The 21097-nt window shown below is 40.1% G+C and overlaps 1 protein-coding gene across 2 annotated transcripts; it reads left to right on the top strand.

Moving 5' to 3' along the window:
• The first annotated feature begins 78 nt into the window (after positions 1 to 78).
• Positions 79 to 12572, top strand: LOC126370210 (uncharacterized). 2 transcript variants are annotated; one of them, XM_050015035.1, is made up of 6 exons: positions 79 to 273; positions 3121 to 3327; positions 6120 to 6354; positions 7597 to 7833; positions 8424 to 8598; positions 9669 to 12572. In XM_050015035.1, the coding sequence occupies exons 1-5, from the start codon at positions 184 to 186 to the stop codon at positions 8552 to 8554; spliced, it is 900 nt and encodes a 299-aa protein (XP_049870992.1). In that variant the 5' UTR covers positions 79 to 183; the 3' UTR covers positions 8555 to 8598; positions 9669 to 12572. The 2 variants fall into 2 exon arrangements, with proteins under 2 accessions (XP_049870992.1, XP_049871072.1); XM_050015115.1 differs by lacking the exon at positions 79 to 273 and adding an exon at positions 465 to 509.
• The last annotated feature ends 8525 nt before the right edge of the window (positions 12573 to 21097 follow it).

Consider the following 21097-nt stretch of genomic DNA (forward strand, 5'->3'; position numbering starts at 1 on the left):
AACAAGTAGAATCATGCTGTCCTGTTGTCACATAATGTAAATGGAACGTATATGAGCGCGGGCTGGCTGATAGGTATTTTTATTTATTTATTTATGTCATGTTATCGGTCGATAGCGGCCTCTCATTTCGCGCAGTGAATTTGAGTACCGATTTTTTATTTATTTAGGTCGCGATCTACTATTATGACCGTTCTAACAAAACCAAGTATTATCATCAAAAAGCCAGACGGCACAAAATCTCCACTAGTGGTCGAAGACTCGACTTGCGATGAGGTGAGTGTATATTAATGGTTTTTTTATTAAACTTAAAATGTATTTGAATTTATCCTCAGTAGTTATAAATTTTAACAAAACTTACGTTAAAGTCTTTTAATGGCATTCTTTGATGCCTAAATAAAGTAAAAGGGAATCTGAAATGTCCTGAAGCTTTACTGCGCACCTCAGTAAAAAAAAAAAAGTAAAACATTGATTTTATCAGTTCGACGAATTCAGCACAGGAGTGAGCACAGGTATGTACGTTCGTAGTAATAAAGAGTTTAAAAGCTCTATTATAAGCTTTGGTTGCAATACAGTCTCCTTATACTTTTCCAAAATACTCTGTGTACCTATCTAATAAGACTATTCAAAGTTCATTTGTCACAGGTGCGTAGCAACTTACATTTTCCAAAATTTTCACTATCTCTGTGCGTTTATCAACCGGCGAATAGACCCTATTTGGAACCTACAGCACTAAATGTTTTATATAGCATGGCACAGGTACCTATTACAATATATCTAATAGCTTTTTACTAAAATTTAATGTATCTACAACTTTGTGTAGGTAGACAAAGGGTAGGACGCGGGGTAGGTACCCTAAGCGTCTGCCGACATTTTATGATAGGTACCTATGAGAGTGCTTTGGATGCAGACTACCTAGGTACCTAGGCAATGCATTCTACCCTTTCTAGTTAAATAACTACCCCTGAAAACTATGTTATGGATAATAGGTAGGTAGTTTGACTAACAGATAATTAATGAAGGCAGAAGTAGGTACCTAGGTACCTATTTAAGATAACGTAGTCGACAATACAGTTTATTCTTTGCCTTTTTTGGTAACATCACTGCTCCACCGTTGTCGTCGTAACATCCAGCAGTACAGTATCCTCGAATTATTTTGGGCTTGCCTTACTAATCTTATTTGGCCTGCTGTGTCATTGGCGGGTGAGGGCCGCCCGTTCATCTTTTATCATACGTTATTCCTTCCTTTGTCCGGCCCGACGCATGGCTACCGCGCCGGAGCGTATTAGGTAGGTATATCGAGGGTTTCCACCAATAACCGTACCACGTCTATCTATGTAGATTGTATTCGCTGTGTCTATTAGTCGAAGCCCTTGATATATAATCGCGCCGCGGTTGCCATGCTGCAAGGGCTGTGCATCCTTCGAGCTGTGCTAAAAGTATCGATTTTATCAGGTCAGGTCTACTTTCTGTATTTGCAGACCATTCGTGATAATTTTGGTCCGTAGATAGTTTGTAACGTGACAGTCGTGAGCGAGCGCCCCATCCCATTTTATTTCAGCAGTTGCATGAGCGACGTCGCGCATCGTTAATTGCAGTTTTAAAGTTCAGTTCTTAGTAGTAAGGTAGGATACACACCTATATTTGTAACAATTAATCAGTTCAAAACCTAACATTAAATATGTAGTAGGTATCTCATTGTATAATGGCGAACGCGCATCGCGACGCAGAAGCTGCACGCGCCAATGAGTAAACGAAAATTACGAAAGCAGCAGCCGATTTTGGAATACCCATCGAAAGTGCAGATGAATTGCAAGCCGTTTGCAAGCTGACAGAAATATATTACGTTAGAAATATTGTATCGATTACAAATAAGTAGGTATATAAGATCTCGGTGCGGTAAGAGGAGCTCGGTGGCGCAGCGGTAAACGCGCTCGGTCTGCGATTGTTGAAGCTTTTCGGTTAAGCAACTTTCGCAAAGGCCGGTCATAGGATGGGTGACCACAAAAAAAAGTTTTCATCTCGAGCTCCTCCGTGCTTCGGAAGGCACGTTAAGCCGTTGGTCCCGGCTGCATTAGCAGTCGTTAATAACCACCAATCCGCACTGGGCCCGCGTGGTGGTTTAAGGCCCCATCTCCCTATCCATCCATAGGGAAGGCCCGTGCCCCAGCAGTGGGGCCGTTAATGGGCTGGTGATGATGATGATGAGGTATATAAGATAGGTACCTATGTTAGGAATATCCCAAACATCATCTGCTAAACTACTGCAAGTTTTGGATCGGAAAGAGCGTGAAACACTAGTTCTACACGGTCGCTTTTGATGCACGGCTGTCGTACTGCAGTGAGACTCGTTACATTTAAGAGCCCTACTCTTGTGGGTGTATCATTCTGCATTCATGTAAATCAAAGGCCAATTCGTTCACTTCCTTATAAGACACGACGTTCACCTTCTCTTTAATTCATTCCATGTAAGTTCTTCTTGGTCTTCCCCTTCCTGTCTTTCCTTGTAGCTTGACTTCTATGATGTTTAAACAGCAACAAGCCTGTAGCGAGATTAAAGCGTCTAATGTTAATTGAAGCAGAAAATACTTCGCTTTGACACCACTGTTCTTCCCCTCAACTCACGATTTACTTGTGACAAATGCGACCAAAGATGCCGTGCTGCTATTGGCACAGGAGATCCTGCAACGAAACGTGAGCTGCACAGCCACTGTTACCATCATCTGTCAAGATGTTGTAGCCAATGATGATGATAGTGTTCAAATTCAAATGTAGTTTATTGCACCAAAATAAAATTGTTACAAATGAGACTTACACGGCAGACAGAGAGATACAATCAGAGAGCAAAAGTGCAATCACTGAGCCCAGCGAATTGTAAACAGTGGTGAAATTATCGACAATTAGTTGTCATAATTATAAAATTCGTTTTTGTAGGTCTTGTTGGTCTATTACAGAAACGACATGTAACCAGGAGGTCTTAAGTGCAACCAGTTAACTTATTACTTTGAAAGGAACTGATTGGATTTTGCAGCTTATATGGCAAATGGCGCCCTTATTGTTCTTCCAGACAACCATATATTATGTGTTATAAGTTGTGAAAATTGAATGAATGCTTCTTTGCAGGAGAAAGTAGATATCTACCCGGAGGCGTCGGCGCCGGAGTACCACCGCCACCGGTCCGCCAGCGCGCTGCTCTGCATGTCGCTGCTGGCGGTGTCGGTGGCGGTGGCCGGCGTCACCTGCGGCCTCATGCTCTACCGCCAGTACCTGCGCACCGCCACCATGCGCCGCTACCAGGGGTTCTGCTCCATACCCATTCAACCTGACTTGGTAGGTAAATTTATTTCATTGGACACTTTAATATCAACATCAATAATCTGATATCAATAATATCACTACAGATTCCAGACATATCTCATTTGAAGCGTCTTACTGAGTTGATATTTTTGTTCTATCGCGACCTTCTCGAAATACGCGGGGTTTAGCCAGAATTCTGGTTTTTAATTACGATTTTGGGTACCGCCTCGTACAACATCGTTTCAACCGATTTCTATTTTCGACATAGGTACCTTTTTATTTTATTTATACACCCCGTGGAATTTGAAATTAGAACTAATTGGTAATCTTTTTAAATATACTATTGAAATACAATAAATTACCTGTTGGAAGAGGGGGACGGGTTTCATACAGTTGCGGTCATCGTCCTTGTGTTTTGTTACATTTGTGTACACATACATATACGTATAAGATGGGTAGGCAGAAACCACGCAATTCCACTTACTGCATCCTGACACACCGCTTTCGCTTCCTCCGCTCTCATGAACGGTCACGAGCATTAATATGTATACACTTTGGTACCATGTCACACATTAACTTTTTTGACAAATTGAACTGTAAGTCTCACTAAATGTCAAATATGATAGTGCCACAGAGTCCTAAAGTGGGTAAATTATATTGTTCCTGACTGAACGTCTTTATGCATGCTCGCCGGTTTAGAGTACTTTTGAACAGGCCATTCTTTAAAACATTATATACATACATTACATTATGTTCTGTAATTAAAACAAAAATTCAGATAACATAAATACGCGGTTTTCCTTATTCAACATTTGTGAATCGCACCGTTGCGTACGAGTAGAGTAATGCGAATGATCTGGTCTGACCCGCTTCATTTAGAAATATTTAGGTTAGAGGAGCTTTCATAAACTATCCAGCGCCCTATAGTCTTGGGGGTCCCACCACATGGGGATGTAGGTACATATTGTAGTTGAAAATATTATGAGCCTTTGAGAGTCATAGAAGGCAAAGAAGGACCTACCACATTTTCCTGTTTACTATTAATAAATTATACCTATTATAACAGTGATTCACCTATGTATTCCGTCAGTCTGTGCGATATGGTACTTTTTATTTCATCAGTTGTTGCGAAACTTTCAGGTTACTTACATGCACCTAAAATGGTGTTTGTTACGTACAAGGATCTTTCCGGTATGTGACGGAAATGTGGAGTAATGTTGCCACGGAAATAATCGCAGATTATGAGTAGGTTGGTAGATACTATCTACCAGCTGAGTTTGACCTTACAATTGACTCTGCTCTAGTGACATCCAACCAATCCCCTCTGCGTTTAATTTACTGCGTATGGTTACCGTATATACACATTAGCAGTGTGATAAGTCAATAAAATAAAAACAGCAAGTACTTATCCCTGTAGAAACAGAAGTTATAATTAAAGTTACTCAAAACCTCGTAAGTGCCTTTAGGATATGATTTTCTCCAACAAATACTCGATTTGTTTCAATTAATTTCATTCTAATTTGTACCCACAAATTGGGACCACAAATTTTGATCTGGATTGAATAGCTTGTCTCTTGCGAGGTTTTTTTTACCAAAAATCAAATCCAAATATAATTTTTCATTAAAGTGTTTACGTGGTTTTCACGATAACGCGACGATACCTATTACATTGATAAAGACATGGACTTCTGTATCTTATCGTAGCGACATAGCTACGGGTCTGTACAGTCGATAACTAGAGCTCTCAATTATAATTTTTTTTTGACGTGACTTATTGTAGATTTGCCGCAGATGGCATTAACTACTTGGCCGGACAAAGGGGGAGCGCTGAAGGCTCTCACCCGGTACAACGTTTAAGACAACAGCCTGAGGGTGCCCAGTTGGGCGAGAACCTCGGCTCAGGGCGTCGTCTGAGAGGAAAAATATTTGAAAGAATTAATCAACCCTAGTGGGTCGATAGCGATAAGCGCTGTATGAGGGAAATCTAGAGCTCTAGAGCTCTCAAGGGACTGTATCATTCATCAGAAAACTGTGTTCGGTGTGCAAACAGCGTACCAATTAGTTGCTGCTCTGTTTATTTTGTATCACATTATCGCGGCCTTCTAGCAATGTATTAAGTGCGGGGAAACAGAATCATTCACTATCAAATATACTAAAGACATTATTTTGTTGGGTTCTGAACCATTTATACTTGAAAGTTTGTATTTCGAATATTTCGATATTACTCACGGACAAAGTCATCTGGTCATTAGCTTATAATTATCATAATCCTCGTCTTCTTGGTGCCTAAGTAAAGTGCATAGGGCATAAACCTCCTAACACTTGGATAAATCTTTCATATAGGTTGCGGGGAAGATTTTCGGAAAGGACTTGAATTATCTCTAATTTCTCTCTTGGCAGTTCTATTTCCAGTTACGTTACTGTTTGTATTGATACGTGGTTGCACGGTACTACTCGCTATTGTATACACGCTGGCGGATTGTTGCCAGCTATACAAAACATGACAGCCACGCACCACCGATACATATAATGATAAATGTAGATGATAATAATGACTATTGTAACGTTTAACACATTACTTCCCGTAGCGTGGATACACCTGCAAGATATCAATGGACATCAAGGGGGGTTAAAATGGCCACATCGAAGCAATTCATCTAAGAAAGCAATATTGCTATTTGAAATTTTTGATTGCATTGCGCACTTACTTTTATATGCGCAAATGCCTCTACGGCTAGAGTGATCGGGTCGTCAGGATCGTACATTATGTCGTTCGGGCGTCGACATGGCGAGGGGAATGATGAAAAACAATTTTCTTGTTTTAGATACAAAGCGGGCAACTGATCGAGCCACGATACCGCGAGCACGCTGTGATGCCGCTGCAGTGGTCATCGGAGCCGGACGTGCAGATCTTCAGCGTGGACAACGGCGCCAACGCGGCTGACGTGGCCGGCGCGCTACGCGAGGAGTTCGACGTGAACGCGCGCGTTGAGACCATCCGCGTTTACGACAACGGACGCACCATCAGCTTCATGCATGACTTTGATGACAACGTTACTGGTAAGTCGTTGATTTAACGGCGATTGAAGGAACATTAACGGCCTCTGTCGTCCAGTGGTTGAGCGTTGGGCTCACGATCCGGAGGTCCCAAGTTCGAATCCCGGTGGGGACATATCACAAAAATCACTTTGTGATCCCTACTTTGGTTAGGACATTACAGGCTGATCATCTGATTGTCCGAAGTAAGATGATTCGTACTTCGGAAGGCACGTTAAACGGTTGGTTCCGGTTACTACTTACTGATGTGAGTAATCGTTACATGAGCCATATCAGGGGCCTTAGGCGGGTCAATAATAACCCTGACACCAGGGTTGCTGAGGTTGGTAATCCACATTACAACCCGTCTGGGTTGTATAGTTGATAGAAGAATAAGAAGGAACATTCACATTCAGCAGATGTCGGTTCCGGGCCAGCGATGTGACCACTTTTTTGCTGTCGGCAGAACTGAATCCACATTTTAATGGTTGGATATGTAAGCCACATGAACGTCGGAGATGACGCAGTTGTCATAGCCGAAACCGGCTGGATCACATTATCATCAACATTTTGATGTCATTTAGTGTCTCCTTCAAGACAAGGGTGGTCAAGATACAAGAAGACTACAGCTAAGGGCTCTTCCAGACGAGCAGCATTTCAACTGTACGCCCCACCCTCGTAGGGCACCAGCCAGTTGAAATGATGCTCGTCTGAAAGATTTCTCAAGCCAACTTCGGTGAACTTCAATCGAAAGATTAGAAACGCCAAGACAAGCCACCAGGAAGTTGCATAAACAACACTGTTGTAAAAAATGTCTTAGTGTACTCATTCACTTTATTGAACTGAATTAATATTTTATTACTGGCGTCCCGCCCCTGCACGGGTAGTGTACCTATTATGTGAGTTTGGAGTCGATAGCCATAAAACCTTAGAACCCCTGTTAAAAAATAAACACGTTTTAATGTTTAATGTCTTTAATTAATGAGTATTTTCTAGTGAATTTGAAACCCTACTATTAAAACTATTTCATACAAACTTTGCCATCTTCTTTTTACCCCCTTAGGCACCTACTACGTCTTAAATGGGACCTTCGTGCAAAATTTAAGTTCCTGAGATTTCGTGAGGAGGGAGTCGGTGCAGTGACCTTTCACTTTCACATTACATATAGATCCAATCGTGTGATAGGGTTCCCATAAGGCGAATTTTGAATGACTGGTAGTGAATGAGCTCCACTCCGATCACATATCAAAACGTGTTTTCCTGCAGGTATTATAGACAACGACCGTTGCTTCGTAATGGACCTGGACCCGATGCTGGTGTTGACACCGGACATGCTGGTGTTCGGCATCGAGCACGGCGACGAGTTCGACGTGTCGCGCGTGCACTCCACGGTGCGAGCCGTGCTGCCCGCGCTGGAGGAGCTGGCCCGCCAGGCGCGCATGCTGGTGGAGCGCTGCTACGGCAAACCCACGTACCGCCTGCAGAAGGAGCCCGCCAGCGTCAGTAAGTGCCTCCTGTCTACATTTTTTTTTAATTAAGATGGGTTTGCTTTTGACATCATTCTTCCACGAGGAGAAGAAGACATCGACGTTGGAACGAGCTTACCCAGAAAATGCCTATTCACCCGTGATTTAAAGGACCCCAGGTTATAAGATACAGGACACATACACCAACCTTCCGCCGAGATCCACTCCAATCCAACCATCGCCCAGTGCAGTTGGTAAAGTAGTCAATTTGGGAAGTTGTGGTTTTGTGGTCCTTGTAACAGTTAAAAGTCGTCAAATTGAGAAGTGGACGGTTTTAGACTAAACAGTTTAAAATGCTGTCCTTTTGGGAAATATACGTTTTAGGAAGTGGTCCGTATAAAATTAAAGGGATTCAAATTAGCTTCTAAACATCTAGACACTTACTCTAACAGAAAATTTGGTGAATTATGTGAGATATAAGTTCTTCTAACGATGGGTGTATCTTTGCCTACCCCAATTGGTCGTGGTTGGTTAGACGTGAGCTTATATGTTATGTGAAAATGTTTGGAAAAGCAGATAAGATTGTAGCAGAACATTGTTTCAAACCGTTTTTATTGTACGTTCCAGTCCGCAAGCGCTCAATCGACGGGCTGCCTCACGACTACATCCACTTCGCCGGGAAGCACATCCAAGAGATAGAGATCTCCAACCTGGCTGACCTGCTGGAGTACGAGCAGGAGAAGGCGGCTGCGCAGTAGATCTGCTGCCCGCTATATGCCCACTACTTGAACTGTGGATACAGGCAAGACAAGAGTACCCATTATTTTCATACACGTATAACCTAAACAGCCTATATAACGTCCCACTGCTGGGCACAGGTCTCCCCTCAATCAACCGGAGGGGGTATGGAGCATACTCCACCACGCTGCTCCACTGCGGGTTGGTGGAGGTGATTTCTACGGCTAATAGCCGGGACCAACGGCTTAACGTGCCCTCCGAAGCACGGAATCATCTTACTTTTTCGGACAATCAGGTGATTCAAGCCTGAAAAGTCTTTACCAAAAAAAGGACAGTCTCACAAAGTGATTTCGACAATGTCCCCATCGGGAATCGAACCCGGACCTCCAGATCGTGAGCCTAACGCTCTAACCACTAGACCACGGAGGCTGTTTAACACGTACAACAATACGTAAAAAAAGAAAAGGTTAACGTCGTTTCTTATAGGGAAGTCAAGGAATTGGCCTTTGATAGACTGGAATGGAAAATGCTACACCGACAAGAGCGTGGCTTTTAAATTGATGATGATAACATTACGTCGCATTTTTTGATCCCATCTCGTTCCAAGACAAGGGAACGATTTACTGAGTTTGGAATTAAATTGGTCCATAACTGTAATCTAAGGGATACAAAAGTGGCACAATAATCCAAATCAGGATACTTTCATAGAATATACAAAAAAAAACAAACCTAATCAAAAGCCCGATGGAATGGTGCCTATGACATTGGCAGCATGCACCACAACCATCTTTGTAGCAGGATCACATCACTAATTAATTTAAGAGCCACACTCTTGTCGGTTTAGCATTTTCCATTCCAGTCTATCAAGGACCAATTCTTAACATAACATAACAAATACTTTATTGCACAAACAGGAAAAAACAAAATACAAAATAAAAGAGAAATGGAATGAGTAAAATAGGCGGCCTTATTGCTAAGTAGCAATCTGTCAATTCTTTCACTTCAGTATAAGACACGACGTTCACCTTCTCTTTATTTTTTCCACGTAAGTTCTGGTCTGGTATGGTCATCGCCTCAGGATACTAAACTGTAATATTTTTCTTTATAAGTCAAAGTTCAATGTTATATACACAGGATTCGGGCAAGCAGACTTCGGAATGGCAGACAGCGAGTTGAGGCTGTTTAAGGTGATATTTTGCCTAAGAAGAATCTCTTTGTTTCTTGTTTTTAATATATTTCTAGACAATAAGCGATTTACAAAAATCACTTAATTGGCTATAGCTCAAAGGGCTACCTATTATTACCCGAAAAAGCAAATTTGCCAAAAAAAAAGAATATATAAAAGTACGTAAAAGTATTTCTAACTACTAAGTACACATACATTCCTAAACAAAAATAAATATTTTTTAAATTTTAGATCTCATATTTTTTGAATTATGAATCAAATCGTTTATCATTTTTTTATAAATATCAATTTGGTTTCTTATTTTTTTAATTAAGCAAATTGTGGAAAAGTGACGTAAAGTTGGTACATTCTTGTGTCCACATGTCAAGTGTGATATAAAACATTATTATTAGCCATCTATATTAGTTAAACTAGGATATGACATATATTGCATTCGTCTTTGATCATAAATGTTAAGTGTCCATAGATTTTGACTTAGCATATGTCACAATATATAAAAATATTTTAATCGACTAGTAATATAATTGTGTATGCAAAGTAATTTTGCTGTATTTTGCACGTAATGTATTTATATCAATGCAATGGTGTTTATCATTTAAATTTAGTGCCGTAATGAAGCATTTCATTTTGTCGTCAACGACAGTTTAGCATTTCATTTCAGAATTATGTTACCTCGTATGACGGCGCCCTCTTGTGTTTACAAGATGCACGTGAACTACACACACAGCTGTTTAACGGGCACTTTGTTCACAAGCAAGTGATGTGTACATCATACTCTCTTTATGAGGCGAGCATAATCGAGACAAGTATCGGTTAAATTCACCATCAAGACCCCCCGATACAGACAAGTCTGCTATTGTGTATCGCTCCATTTTTAAGATATTACGTTGTACACATTGAAGACTTCTAGAAATGTCTGCACTCGAGGCCAAAGTGACCGCATGTGAAGTAAAGTATAGACACCTCTCCTTATGCTTTCCTTTTCCATTGCCAAGTGACTTGCCTCCAGTGCAGGGACGTGACGGAAGCTGCTGAATACGGGGAAAGTGAGCCCGTAGTAAGATAGGGCCTATGCCACTAGCTAGTTAGGCTTGTTCTTTCTAGCGCCACGCGCACTGACCTCGCATTCCAAGAGTATGAAATCCCGCTATGGGCATAACTCTAAACTGACGTGTCTGATTACAAGGTGAAAGCAAGCGTATGGTAATGTCTTGTCTGTATATACTACCATCGCCGCTCAGACCTGATATACGCCATCGCGACGTCACTGTCTTTGTTTTCAGAAAGTTAGGGAGATATTGTTCGCATCCCGTTATAGATTTCTGAAATCGAGGCGCTGGTAAGTGATAAGTAAAGCCTTGTGTACCACCGTAACTGTAACCTGACTTGACTTTTCTTTACAACGTTTTTCGACTTCAGAGACCTTGAACAGTATAATGTGCCCATCGCGTTGAATTTCTGTATTTTTTGTTATCGAAGCGACCGCGACTGCTTAGTTTTTCTATAGCGAAGGCATTCGCTTCGACTGCAAGAGATATTAATAGCAATGTGCCTACCACGCTAATGTAGAATGTTTCCACTGTGAAGCGCCTGCGAGTGCAAAGCAAAGTCCAGCCTAATACCACGTTTGACTTTTCTATTGCAACGTTTTGTGCCTCGCTTGGGAATATCCTACCAGTCGCACGTAACTTCTCGACCTATCAGAACTTAAGGCGAATGCACAAACTAAAGTCATGTCTAACTTTCTCCATTGTCCTGACATGCCTTGATTTTGCCACATGATTCGCCTGTCGTTCTCGGACGTCGGATTCTGGAGACTTTGTGGGTGTTATGATTGATGATTATTGAGGTCTGCAGCCTTCAATCTTGATTTGACACTCCCAACAAGTCGCAATGATATACAGGAAAATCAAAGTCATATTTATTCGACACAGCGTCCTCTTGTGACACAAAAGCGCGTGTTATAAACGATCTACACGCAGGATAATTGTCCTGGCATATTACACCAGTCGCTCTAAACTTGTGATGTTTGGTTAGCAGGTGATAAGAGTAAAGTCAAGTCGACCTTGCTAACGTCATTTTTGGTCAGACTTGGCTTTTACTAGGTTTTTCACCTGATGCTCATATATCAGGAAGTTAGTGCGAGATTCTTTTTGTGATATTTTTGGCTTCGTAATATATTATATTTTTAAGTACAGTATTTTTGCAAATGGTACCAAAGTTTCATGCATTTCATATACACATAATGTTAGTTCTAATCGTATTGTCGAATTATTATTATAATAGGATGACTGTAAGGTTACTATAACTCTTAATATTATATAATAGTCGTTTAAATTCTCAACATTTAGGTATTTAAATAAATAATCGGACTTGATGATCTATTAGTTTCTCTAACTTATATCGTCACCGTAAAGTGGTTGAACAGTTTTAAATGTTTTACAAAATAATGGTTTAAAATTGATCAACAACTTGACAAGTAAATCTCTTATTTCAGGGAATTAATATAAAATTACAATTATATTTTTCTTTACATAGTTAGGTGTTCTTAATGTTAGATCATATTTAGTCATAAATGGAATTGTATTTTTCTTTCTTTGTATTACTAAAAATGCAGTGGTTTTTTTAGTGACAGTGCTGTGGCGTAACCGGTCTAGAAGTATCCACGAATGAATGAGTTCGCGTCACTAGAAAAACTATTGTATTTCTCCTGCACTATATAATAAATATAATCATGAAATAAAATAGATTACACGATAAAATAGTGAACAAATAGTTTTAGTTGAGAATTGATTTTATTTTAAGCTTACTGCTGTCATGTTTTATGCAACAATAAAGGTTCTAAAATGTCATTGGCGTCGTTTATTGCAGTGAAAGCTGTAGTAGAATTAGATTCATTTGTTTGCATCAAGTGGAGCTGCCATCGTGGGTCCACTCCGTAGCGGAGGTCCTGGGTTCGACTCCCAATAGGAACATGTCAAAAAACGCTGATTGTACTCTTAACATATTTGTTGTTTGCGCTGTTGGCTGACCAGACACTCGGTCAGTTGTAATAAAAATGTCATACAGTTTGTGTCTGGGCTGCAGCGCAAGCGAATAAGCGCAAAAAAATCTATGACTAGATTTAGATGGGTATAATAATCTATGAGGTAGAGATTATTGATGTAACGAACGCATAATTCTTGACATTTGTAAAAAAATATGCGAATATGAAATTGTGTGAAAATCATCGGGCGCCATTTACCTAAATGGAAATAACTGCTTTTGTATTGGAGTATATAGTATTTTAGCAAAAAATGCAACGTGCTGATGTTTAGTTTGTTGTTAGCATAATATAGGTACCTATGGAGCCCGCAGATGTATAAACTGCATATTTGCAATCGTGAAAATCCGCGGCAGGGGTATTTTTATTAGCCTTCGTATTCGCAAATTCATACATAAAAATTTATATTCGTCACATCACTAGAGACGTGAAGTCACAAAGACAACAAGAATACAGGTACCTAACTAAAACTGCATTCGGTCTTGCGAATAATTATCAGATTACTTCCCTTGAATATGGGAACGTTACAAAATTTTCCTAAAGTGGTGCCAACGCCATCTCTGTGTATAATGATGGAACTAACTGGAAAACTCACCATTTGCATTTTGAATACAGAATCCCACTTTGAGAATCCCATAATTTTTTTTGTTTTGGTTGTCCCCGAAGGGTAAGGCAAAGGGAACTATGCCCATACAGCCATGTCTGACGTATTTTTTTTCTTGATGATTAACACGTTGCCAGTCCAGTGCCCCCAACGTGGGGGCACCACAAAATATGATGGCAAGTCCGTGCCCCCACGTGTGGGTCACGGGGTTCATATAACTTCGAACTACGTTTTCGGGCTTGGACTTAGGAGTACGTTTATGTAATTTACTGGACTTATCAGCAAAGGATGAAGTCATAGGATGAAAAAAAAACAATCCACATTTTGTTTTTCGTGCGGGAAATATGAATTATTTTCTACAGAGTAAAACAAAAACGTTATTTTATTTAAAAAATATATTTATTTATATCAAAATTCCGCGACTTTATAATTTGTCTTCAATATCTTCATTTTTATACAACAGTTTCAATATCTGATATGATGCTTTCAGCGTCACTATCTTCCAGAATCCTCTGGATATCCCTATCCGGTAAAATAGACATTTTATGCGCAAAAGTTAACGTACTATATCGGAATCAAAACAACAACTGTTTCGAGTCTCAGATAAGTGTGGGAATTATAATAATTGTTGAACTACTCGCAAAGTAAAATAAAAAATTTACTCCCAAGTCCGTGGGGTCACATTATTTCCTCCTCATAAGTCCGTGCCCCCACATGTGGGTCACGGGAAAAACTGCTGAAAACTGAAAGGAAAAATGATTTTTCGGAAATGAAACTTCTTATACGTTGTAGTTACATATAATAACATACGAATTCGACATTATCTAAGTTGGACTTACCGGGTCGAAAAAAAACTTTGTATGGGGACTGTGAACGTGTTAATGAAATGATGAAAGGTGATGATGATGAAACCTAAGCCCCCACCCTCGGAGTAGACTCCTACTCCGAACCCCAAACGAATTAACTCAAAAGTCCGCATAAACTTTTGAGTTATGAAGCGGCTTCCCGGCACGAAGCGAAAATAGGCAGATACACTTTGTTCATTGAATACTCCAATATAATAACACTCGCGAATGTCTTCCGACTAACTTAATGCGATCATTAACCACAAAACACCACTTCGTATCAATTATTTAGATTACTCAATGAAGAAAGCAACTGTCCCGTTCCCGTTTCCCGCCGAAAAGCCAGAATCCCATAAAATAATCCGTGTAACTACAGAAGGGATAAAGAAAGTGAAGTGAGTGACTCGTATTTTTTTAATAATTAAAAAAAAAAAACTGCTTCCGATTTCTGTCTCTTTCTAATAATATGGCTTTCTTAACTTATTCTTCAGTCCATCTCATTCGCATTTCGGTAGTGAAAACATTGTTAACAAAAAAAAAGTTAGTATGCTTCGAAGCGCGTCAGCGTGTGGCGCGGGAGTCGGTAAATTTGTGGAAATCCGTATTATTTTTCGCTTTTAAAGGTGTGCATAAATTATTGTGACTTGTATTATTCCTTATTCTATGCTTGTGCTAAAAGTGTTTTGAATATGACGTGTGCGTTGTGGTTATACAATGATTAGTTTTGTGAAATGTAGCGGAAATCTACACTTCTCAAGGACTTCATGGAAGGCTTCCCTTGGTACCCATGGCGTCTTCGCTTGCAAATGTCGGAGTTCAAATCCACGGAAACCTATTGAAATAGTACCTTAGTGATGGACTGCTTTATATTTGTTTCACTAGGTAAGTACTTAGTGCTTTGTTTATAAAAATAACTCAAATGACGAATGAGAAAAACGCTAGTAGGTAGGTAGTTAAGCGTCCAGACTGCCTGGAGAATGCGCCACGTTGCACATTCACCAAGATAAGCTCATGAAGCGTCTAGACTGCCTAGAGAATGCGCTACGTTGCATAAGATAAGCCGTGATGAGATCAGACGCTTGGTCCCTTCCCATTAGTTTTTAAAGTAGTCTTAAGCTGAACTTCTTTTAGAGAATACGTGTGTCTTATTCTAAATAAATAGTTTTAAATTCAATTAAATTGTCTTTTTAAAAACAGTCCTCTCACCCCGGGTGATTTATCTGGCGCAGCCGGTAGGATATTTGCATTAAGGCTGCACCTGAGGACTAGAAAATCGGTCGTCGGGTCAAAAAGTCGCAGATATCCACGAACCAAATAAATAAGTTAAACACAAGTGAGTGAGCGGACAGAGTGAAAATCGTTTTCACATAATACGAGAGACACATAATTCTACGAAGTTCAGTGCAGCTTTATCGTGGAGGATATGGCAGTGAGCAGATTGTGAGTGACTAATTCGCATTCCACTTCTTATGCTTATCTATTCCTGTTAGTTGCGGGCTCAATTATTAATAAGTGAACTCTATAGCTCTATATAGTTTGTTTCGGTTAACTTCACTGAGATAAAGAATATCTGATTTTCACATATCGCACTAAAATAGGTGATAAGTGAACTTTTAAGTATTTTTATTACTTTTGTTTGTTACATTTATTTTATTTTGTGTGTGTTTCGTTATAAAACTAAATATGGCTCAAGTAACGTTAGTTCCCAAAGAAATGCTGTGTTTGATACCGAAGTTTAGTGGTCAACCTGAACAGCTTAATTTATTCTTATCTAAAGCTCAATATGTACTAGATAGTTACACGATACAGGGTAACCTTGCTCAGAGCACATACCTTTTCCATTGTATAAGTAGTAGGCTTGTAGATAGAGCAGCTACCCTTATCAGTGAGAGACAAGACATAACGTCCTGGGATGCATTGAAATCTGTGTTACTTCAGCATTTCGGTGACCCACGCTCAGAGGAGTGCATTAGTATTGAACTCGAGAGCATGAAAATAAAGTCGGGGGAGTCCTACAATGAGTTCTGTAACCGCATTCAACATGTTCGCAGCGCCTTATTTGCTAAAGTAAACCGGTTGACCGACGAAGGCGTAAAAGCAGCCAAAATGATCATTTACAATAACAGCGCGCTCAATGTTTTTCTATATAACCTTCCGGAAAACCTAATACGTATTGTTCGCCTAAAAGGTTGCTCCACTCTCGAAAATGCGTTAGGCATCGTAACTGAAGAGGTGAATTTCCAGCACCAATATAACTCTAAACACAAACAGTTAACTTCAACACATAATGTACAACCACAAAATTCTCAAAATGTTCAACCCCAGAATTTTAAATTTAATATTCCACAAAATACACCTGTCTTTCGACCAAGTGCTTTACAACAGTTCCGGATGCCATTACCTGGAAATCCTCAATTTAAATTTGGGATTCCACAGCAGATGGGCTATAAGCCAAACCTGACCCAAAACCAAAATAATTTTAAACCAAACCCTCAATTTAAATTCGGTATTCCCCAACCTCAAGGTTTTAGACCCAACTTCAATCAAAACACACAGGGTTTCAAATTCGGGATTCCCAATCAGTATCGGTTCGGGATTCCACCCCAGCCTCAGGGATACAGACCCCCTGTAAACAACTCCAAACCATTGGACACTGATGTCTCTATGCGAACAGCAACAAGACAGTACATGTTAGATGAACCTGAAGGTAATAATAACCTTTTCTATAACTACGAACTTGCGGAAACTTACTGTCATCCAAATGAAGGAGATTATGAAGCATATTACGATCTGTATGAAGAGCCGACCAGCTCGGAAACAACCGAAACTACCCCGGATTTTCACGAGCCGGCCGCACCCAACAACCCGATATAGTAAATCTTAATTGTGATAGCTTATTAAAATTACCACACATTAACTTACCTGAGATAAATGCTCGTTTTATGATAGACACGGGAAGCACTCGATCGTTTATCAGCCCAAGGAAAGTTGACGAGTTCTTCGCCAACTATAAGTTCTTCGAACCCTTCGAGGTTGTAAGCACTCACGCTCGTAGCAGACACGACGAAGTCATCGTCATACCCCTTCTGAAAACTTTTAAGAGCATGTTACAACATAAGTTTTATGTTTATGACGTCGATAATCGCTACGATGGCTTGATCGGTTCCGACCTTCTAAAACAACTAGGCGCCACAATCGATATGCAGAATCAAGTTCTCCGAACGAAAAATGTAGAAATACCAATAATATATAACCCACCATACGAAGTGCAGCTTCAACCACGTACTGAAACACGCGTGACGATTCCTGCGGACCTGAAAGATGGAGAGGCGATTATTAATTTCGTAGATTTCGGTAAAGACGTGCGTATGCCGAGCGCAATAGTGACATGCAAAAATTATTTCGCGACAACTGTAATACAAAACGCCTCTAGAGATATCGTCACATTAACTTTTTCTAAACCGTTGCACGTCGAAAAATTCGAACGAAATGAATGCAACATCAACTTTACCACGACTAATATCGAGATTGACGAATTACTGAAAGACAATTTAAAACGACTCCGGCTTGATCACATGAACAAAGAAGAAAAGGATAAAATATTTAAATTATGCCATGAATTTCGCGACATCTTTTATTGTGAACAACTACCGCTAACTTTTACCAACGAAGTAAAGCATAACATTCGTACAAAAAATGAAGATCCCATCTATATTAAACCATTTAGACAACCACCAGCTCAAAATCTGGAAATAGAAAAGCAAGTGCAAAAACTCCTCAAGGACAATGTTATACAAGAATCCCATTCACCATGGAGTGCCCCAGTCCACCTCGTCCCAAAAAAAATGGATGCCTCAGGCGAGGTCAAATACCGAATGGTAATAGATTACCGTCGCCTGAATGACGTCACCACCGATGATAAATATCCACTGCCCAACATTACCGATCTATTCGATAAGCTGGGAAAGTCTACATATTTCAGCACAATAGACTTAGCAAGTGGATATCATCAAATAGAAGTTGCAGAGCAGGACAGACCGAAAACAGCCTTTTCTACACAATCGGGACATTACGAGTTCACTCGCATGCCGTTTGGACTCAAAACAGCTCCGGCCACGTTCCAGAGGGCCATGGATAGCATTTTAAGAGGATTGCAGGGTATACACTGTATGGTATATCTTGACGATATCATTGTATACTCATGTAGTCTTCAGGAACACATAGAAAAGCTCAGGAAAGTTTTCGAACGGCTCAGAGCAACTAACCTTAAAATAACCCTGGATAAATCCGAGTTCCTCAGGAAGGAAGTTCTCTACCTTGGCCATGTCATTACAAAGGATGGACTACAACCAAACAACGATAAGATAGAGGCTGTTCTCAATTTCCCATTGCCTAAAACACCTACCGAAATTAAGAGTTTCCTTGGCCTCGTGGGATATTACAGGAAATTCCTGAAAGATTTCGCCAAAATTACACGACCCCTAACAGTCTGTCTGAAAAAGAAAAACAAGGTTGAAATCACCGATGAGTTCAAAGCAGCTTTTGAAAGATGCAAAGAGCTCCTCGTAAGCGCCCCTCTACTTCAGTTTCCGGATTTTTCGAAACCATTTGTGTTAACCACCGATGCTTCCAACTTTGCCATCGGTGCAGTACTTTCACAGGGACCAATAGGAAGCGACAAACCCATTGCATACGCGAGCAGAACTCTCAATGACGCAGAAACTAAATATAGCACCATCGAAAAAGAGCTTTTGGCCATTGTATGGGCCGTAAAACACTTTCGTCCGTATCTGTACGGCAGAAAGTTTACAATATACACAGACCACCGACCCCTCGCATGGTTGAATTCCATGAAGGACCCAAATTCCAAATTAACAAGATGGAAGTTGCGACTTTCAGAATTCGATTTTGACATTATATACAAAAATGGCAAACAAAATAGCAACGCGGACGCGTTATCCCGTATAAGGCTAAATGCTTTAGGTAAAGACGATACTGAATCCATGCAGGTGAATGTAGACGAATCTGAAAGACGATTACATTCTTACTTGGATGATGTGGTTTCTGAAATTGAAAGGTTAAGTAACGCGCAACCAAATCGGGAAGACGAAGTAATATCAATAAGCAGTGGAGAGAAAGAAGAAACAACAAAGCATGAGTTAGAAACTGAGTACCCTATATTATCGCCTTCTGAAAGCACCATTACAATACCAGAAGAAACGATGAGTAACATGTCTCTATCACAAACTGTTCATTCGGCACCAGACATGGACACAAATGGCATACCTATTCTAAACGAAGCCATAGACTCTAAACCTAATCAGATGTTAATTTATACATGGAACAGAAACGAAACGGCTGTAAAGAATATCTCTAGTAACAATCAAAAGATATTAGAAGCACATTTACCAACAAATAGGCCAGATTTGGTCACTCAATTCCTAAAAGAATATGTAAAACCGAAAACTAAGCATTTCATATATTTTGAAAATGAAATTCACCGTAAACAGTTTACACAAGCGGCTATAAAACTTTTTAGAAAAGGGACAGTCAAACTATTTGAATGCACTAAAAGAGTTATACATGTAGAGGACGAAGAAGAGCAACGACAAATTGTTTTAAAATACCACGAGAGTAAGACATGTCATCGAGGAATCAACGAAACTCTCATGAAGCTGAAACGCGTATACTACTGGAACAATATGAACATAACAGTCAGTAGCGTGATAAACGCGTGTGAAATTTGTAAAGCAATGAAGTACGACCGCAAACCATACAAACCTGAATTGCAGTTGACACAGACGCAGACAAAACCTTTCCAAGAATTGTTTATGGATTTGTTCTCAATAGAAGGGAAATACTTCCTGACCATCATTGATGCGTTTAGTAAACTAGGACAGGCTTTCGAAATTCCTAATCGCTCTACACCGGAAGTAGTAAGAGCTCTGATAAAATACTTTTCATTCTACGGTGTCCCTGAGAAGATAAGCGCTGATCCCGGATCAGAGTTCAATAATACATTAATGAAAGAAACGTTAAAATTTTATAAAATAAACTTACACATAGGGACACCTCATAACCCGAATTCTATGGGCATGATCGAAAGATTTCACTCTACCATCCTAGAAATTTATCGCCTTGCGAAATATGAGCAGAAAATTACGGACGCAACTTCGATCATGACATACGCAATAATGGCGTACAATCACACCATACATTCGACAACAGGACTTACACCTTTTGAAGTCGTATTTGGACATACCGACTGTACTAATGCTTTTAACGTCGAGTTTGACAAATATTACACGCAAAAACTGGTAGCCGAACACGCGAGACGAACCAAATATCTGTATAAATATATGACGGAGGAAATGCTAAAAAAAAAGGAAAAGGTTAAAGAAAGACGGGGAGGAGAGACAGGGTTTAATCTAGCAGAAGGAGACACGATATTTATAAAAGGGGTAAACACAAGACGCGGTAAAGATAAGCCCCGGTTTCAAAAAGCAGAAGTGGTTGGAGAGATAAGTAGGAATGTAGTACCTGTCGATGTTAGGAACCGTAATACCAATGTACCTATTAAGGACATTCGTCGTCCTCCACAGGGTCGTGCTCCTGCTGGTGGTCCAGTTGAGCCAGAGCCAGGAGGAGGCCAAGCTACAACGGATTGAACACAATCCCGGGATACTTCCTGTAAAAGAGGGAACTGCTATTATAAGTTACGATAAGTGGATAATAATTAAGAATCTAGATTTAAGTTTAGTATACGATGATATAGAGTTTAATTTCAACCGCTATGCGAACCTCAACAAACACGTCCTAAACCATTTTGGCAAGAATGTTTTTAATTTCGAACTCGCGAATGTCAAAAGTCAAACTGATCACCTA

The sequence above is a fragment of the Pectinophora gossypiella genome, chromosome 1, assembly GCF_024362695.1.
Source record: "Pectinophora gossypiella chromosome 1, ilPecGoss1.1, whole genome shotgun sequence".
Taxonomy (NCBI): domain Eukaryota; kingdom Metazoa; phylum Arthropoda; class Insecta; order Lepidoptera; family Gelechiidae; genus Pectinophora; species Pectinophora gossypiella.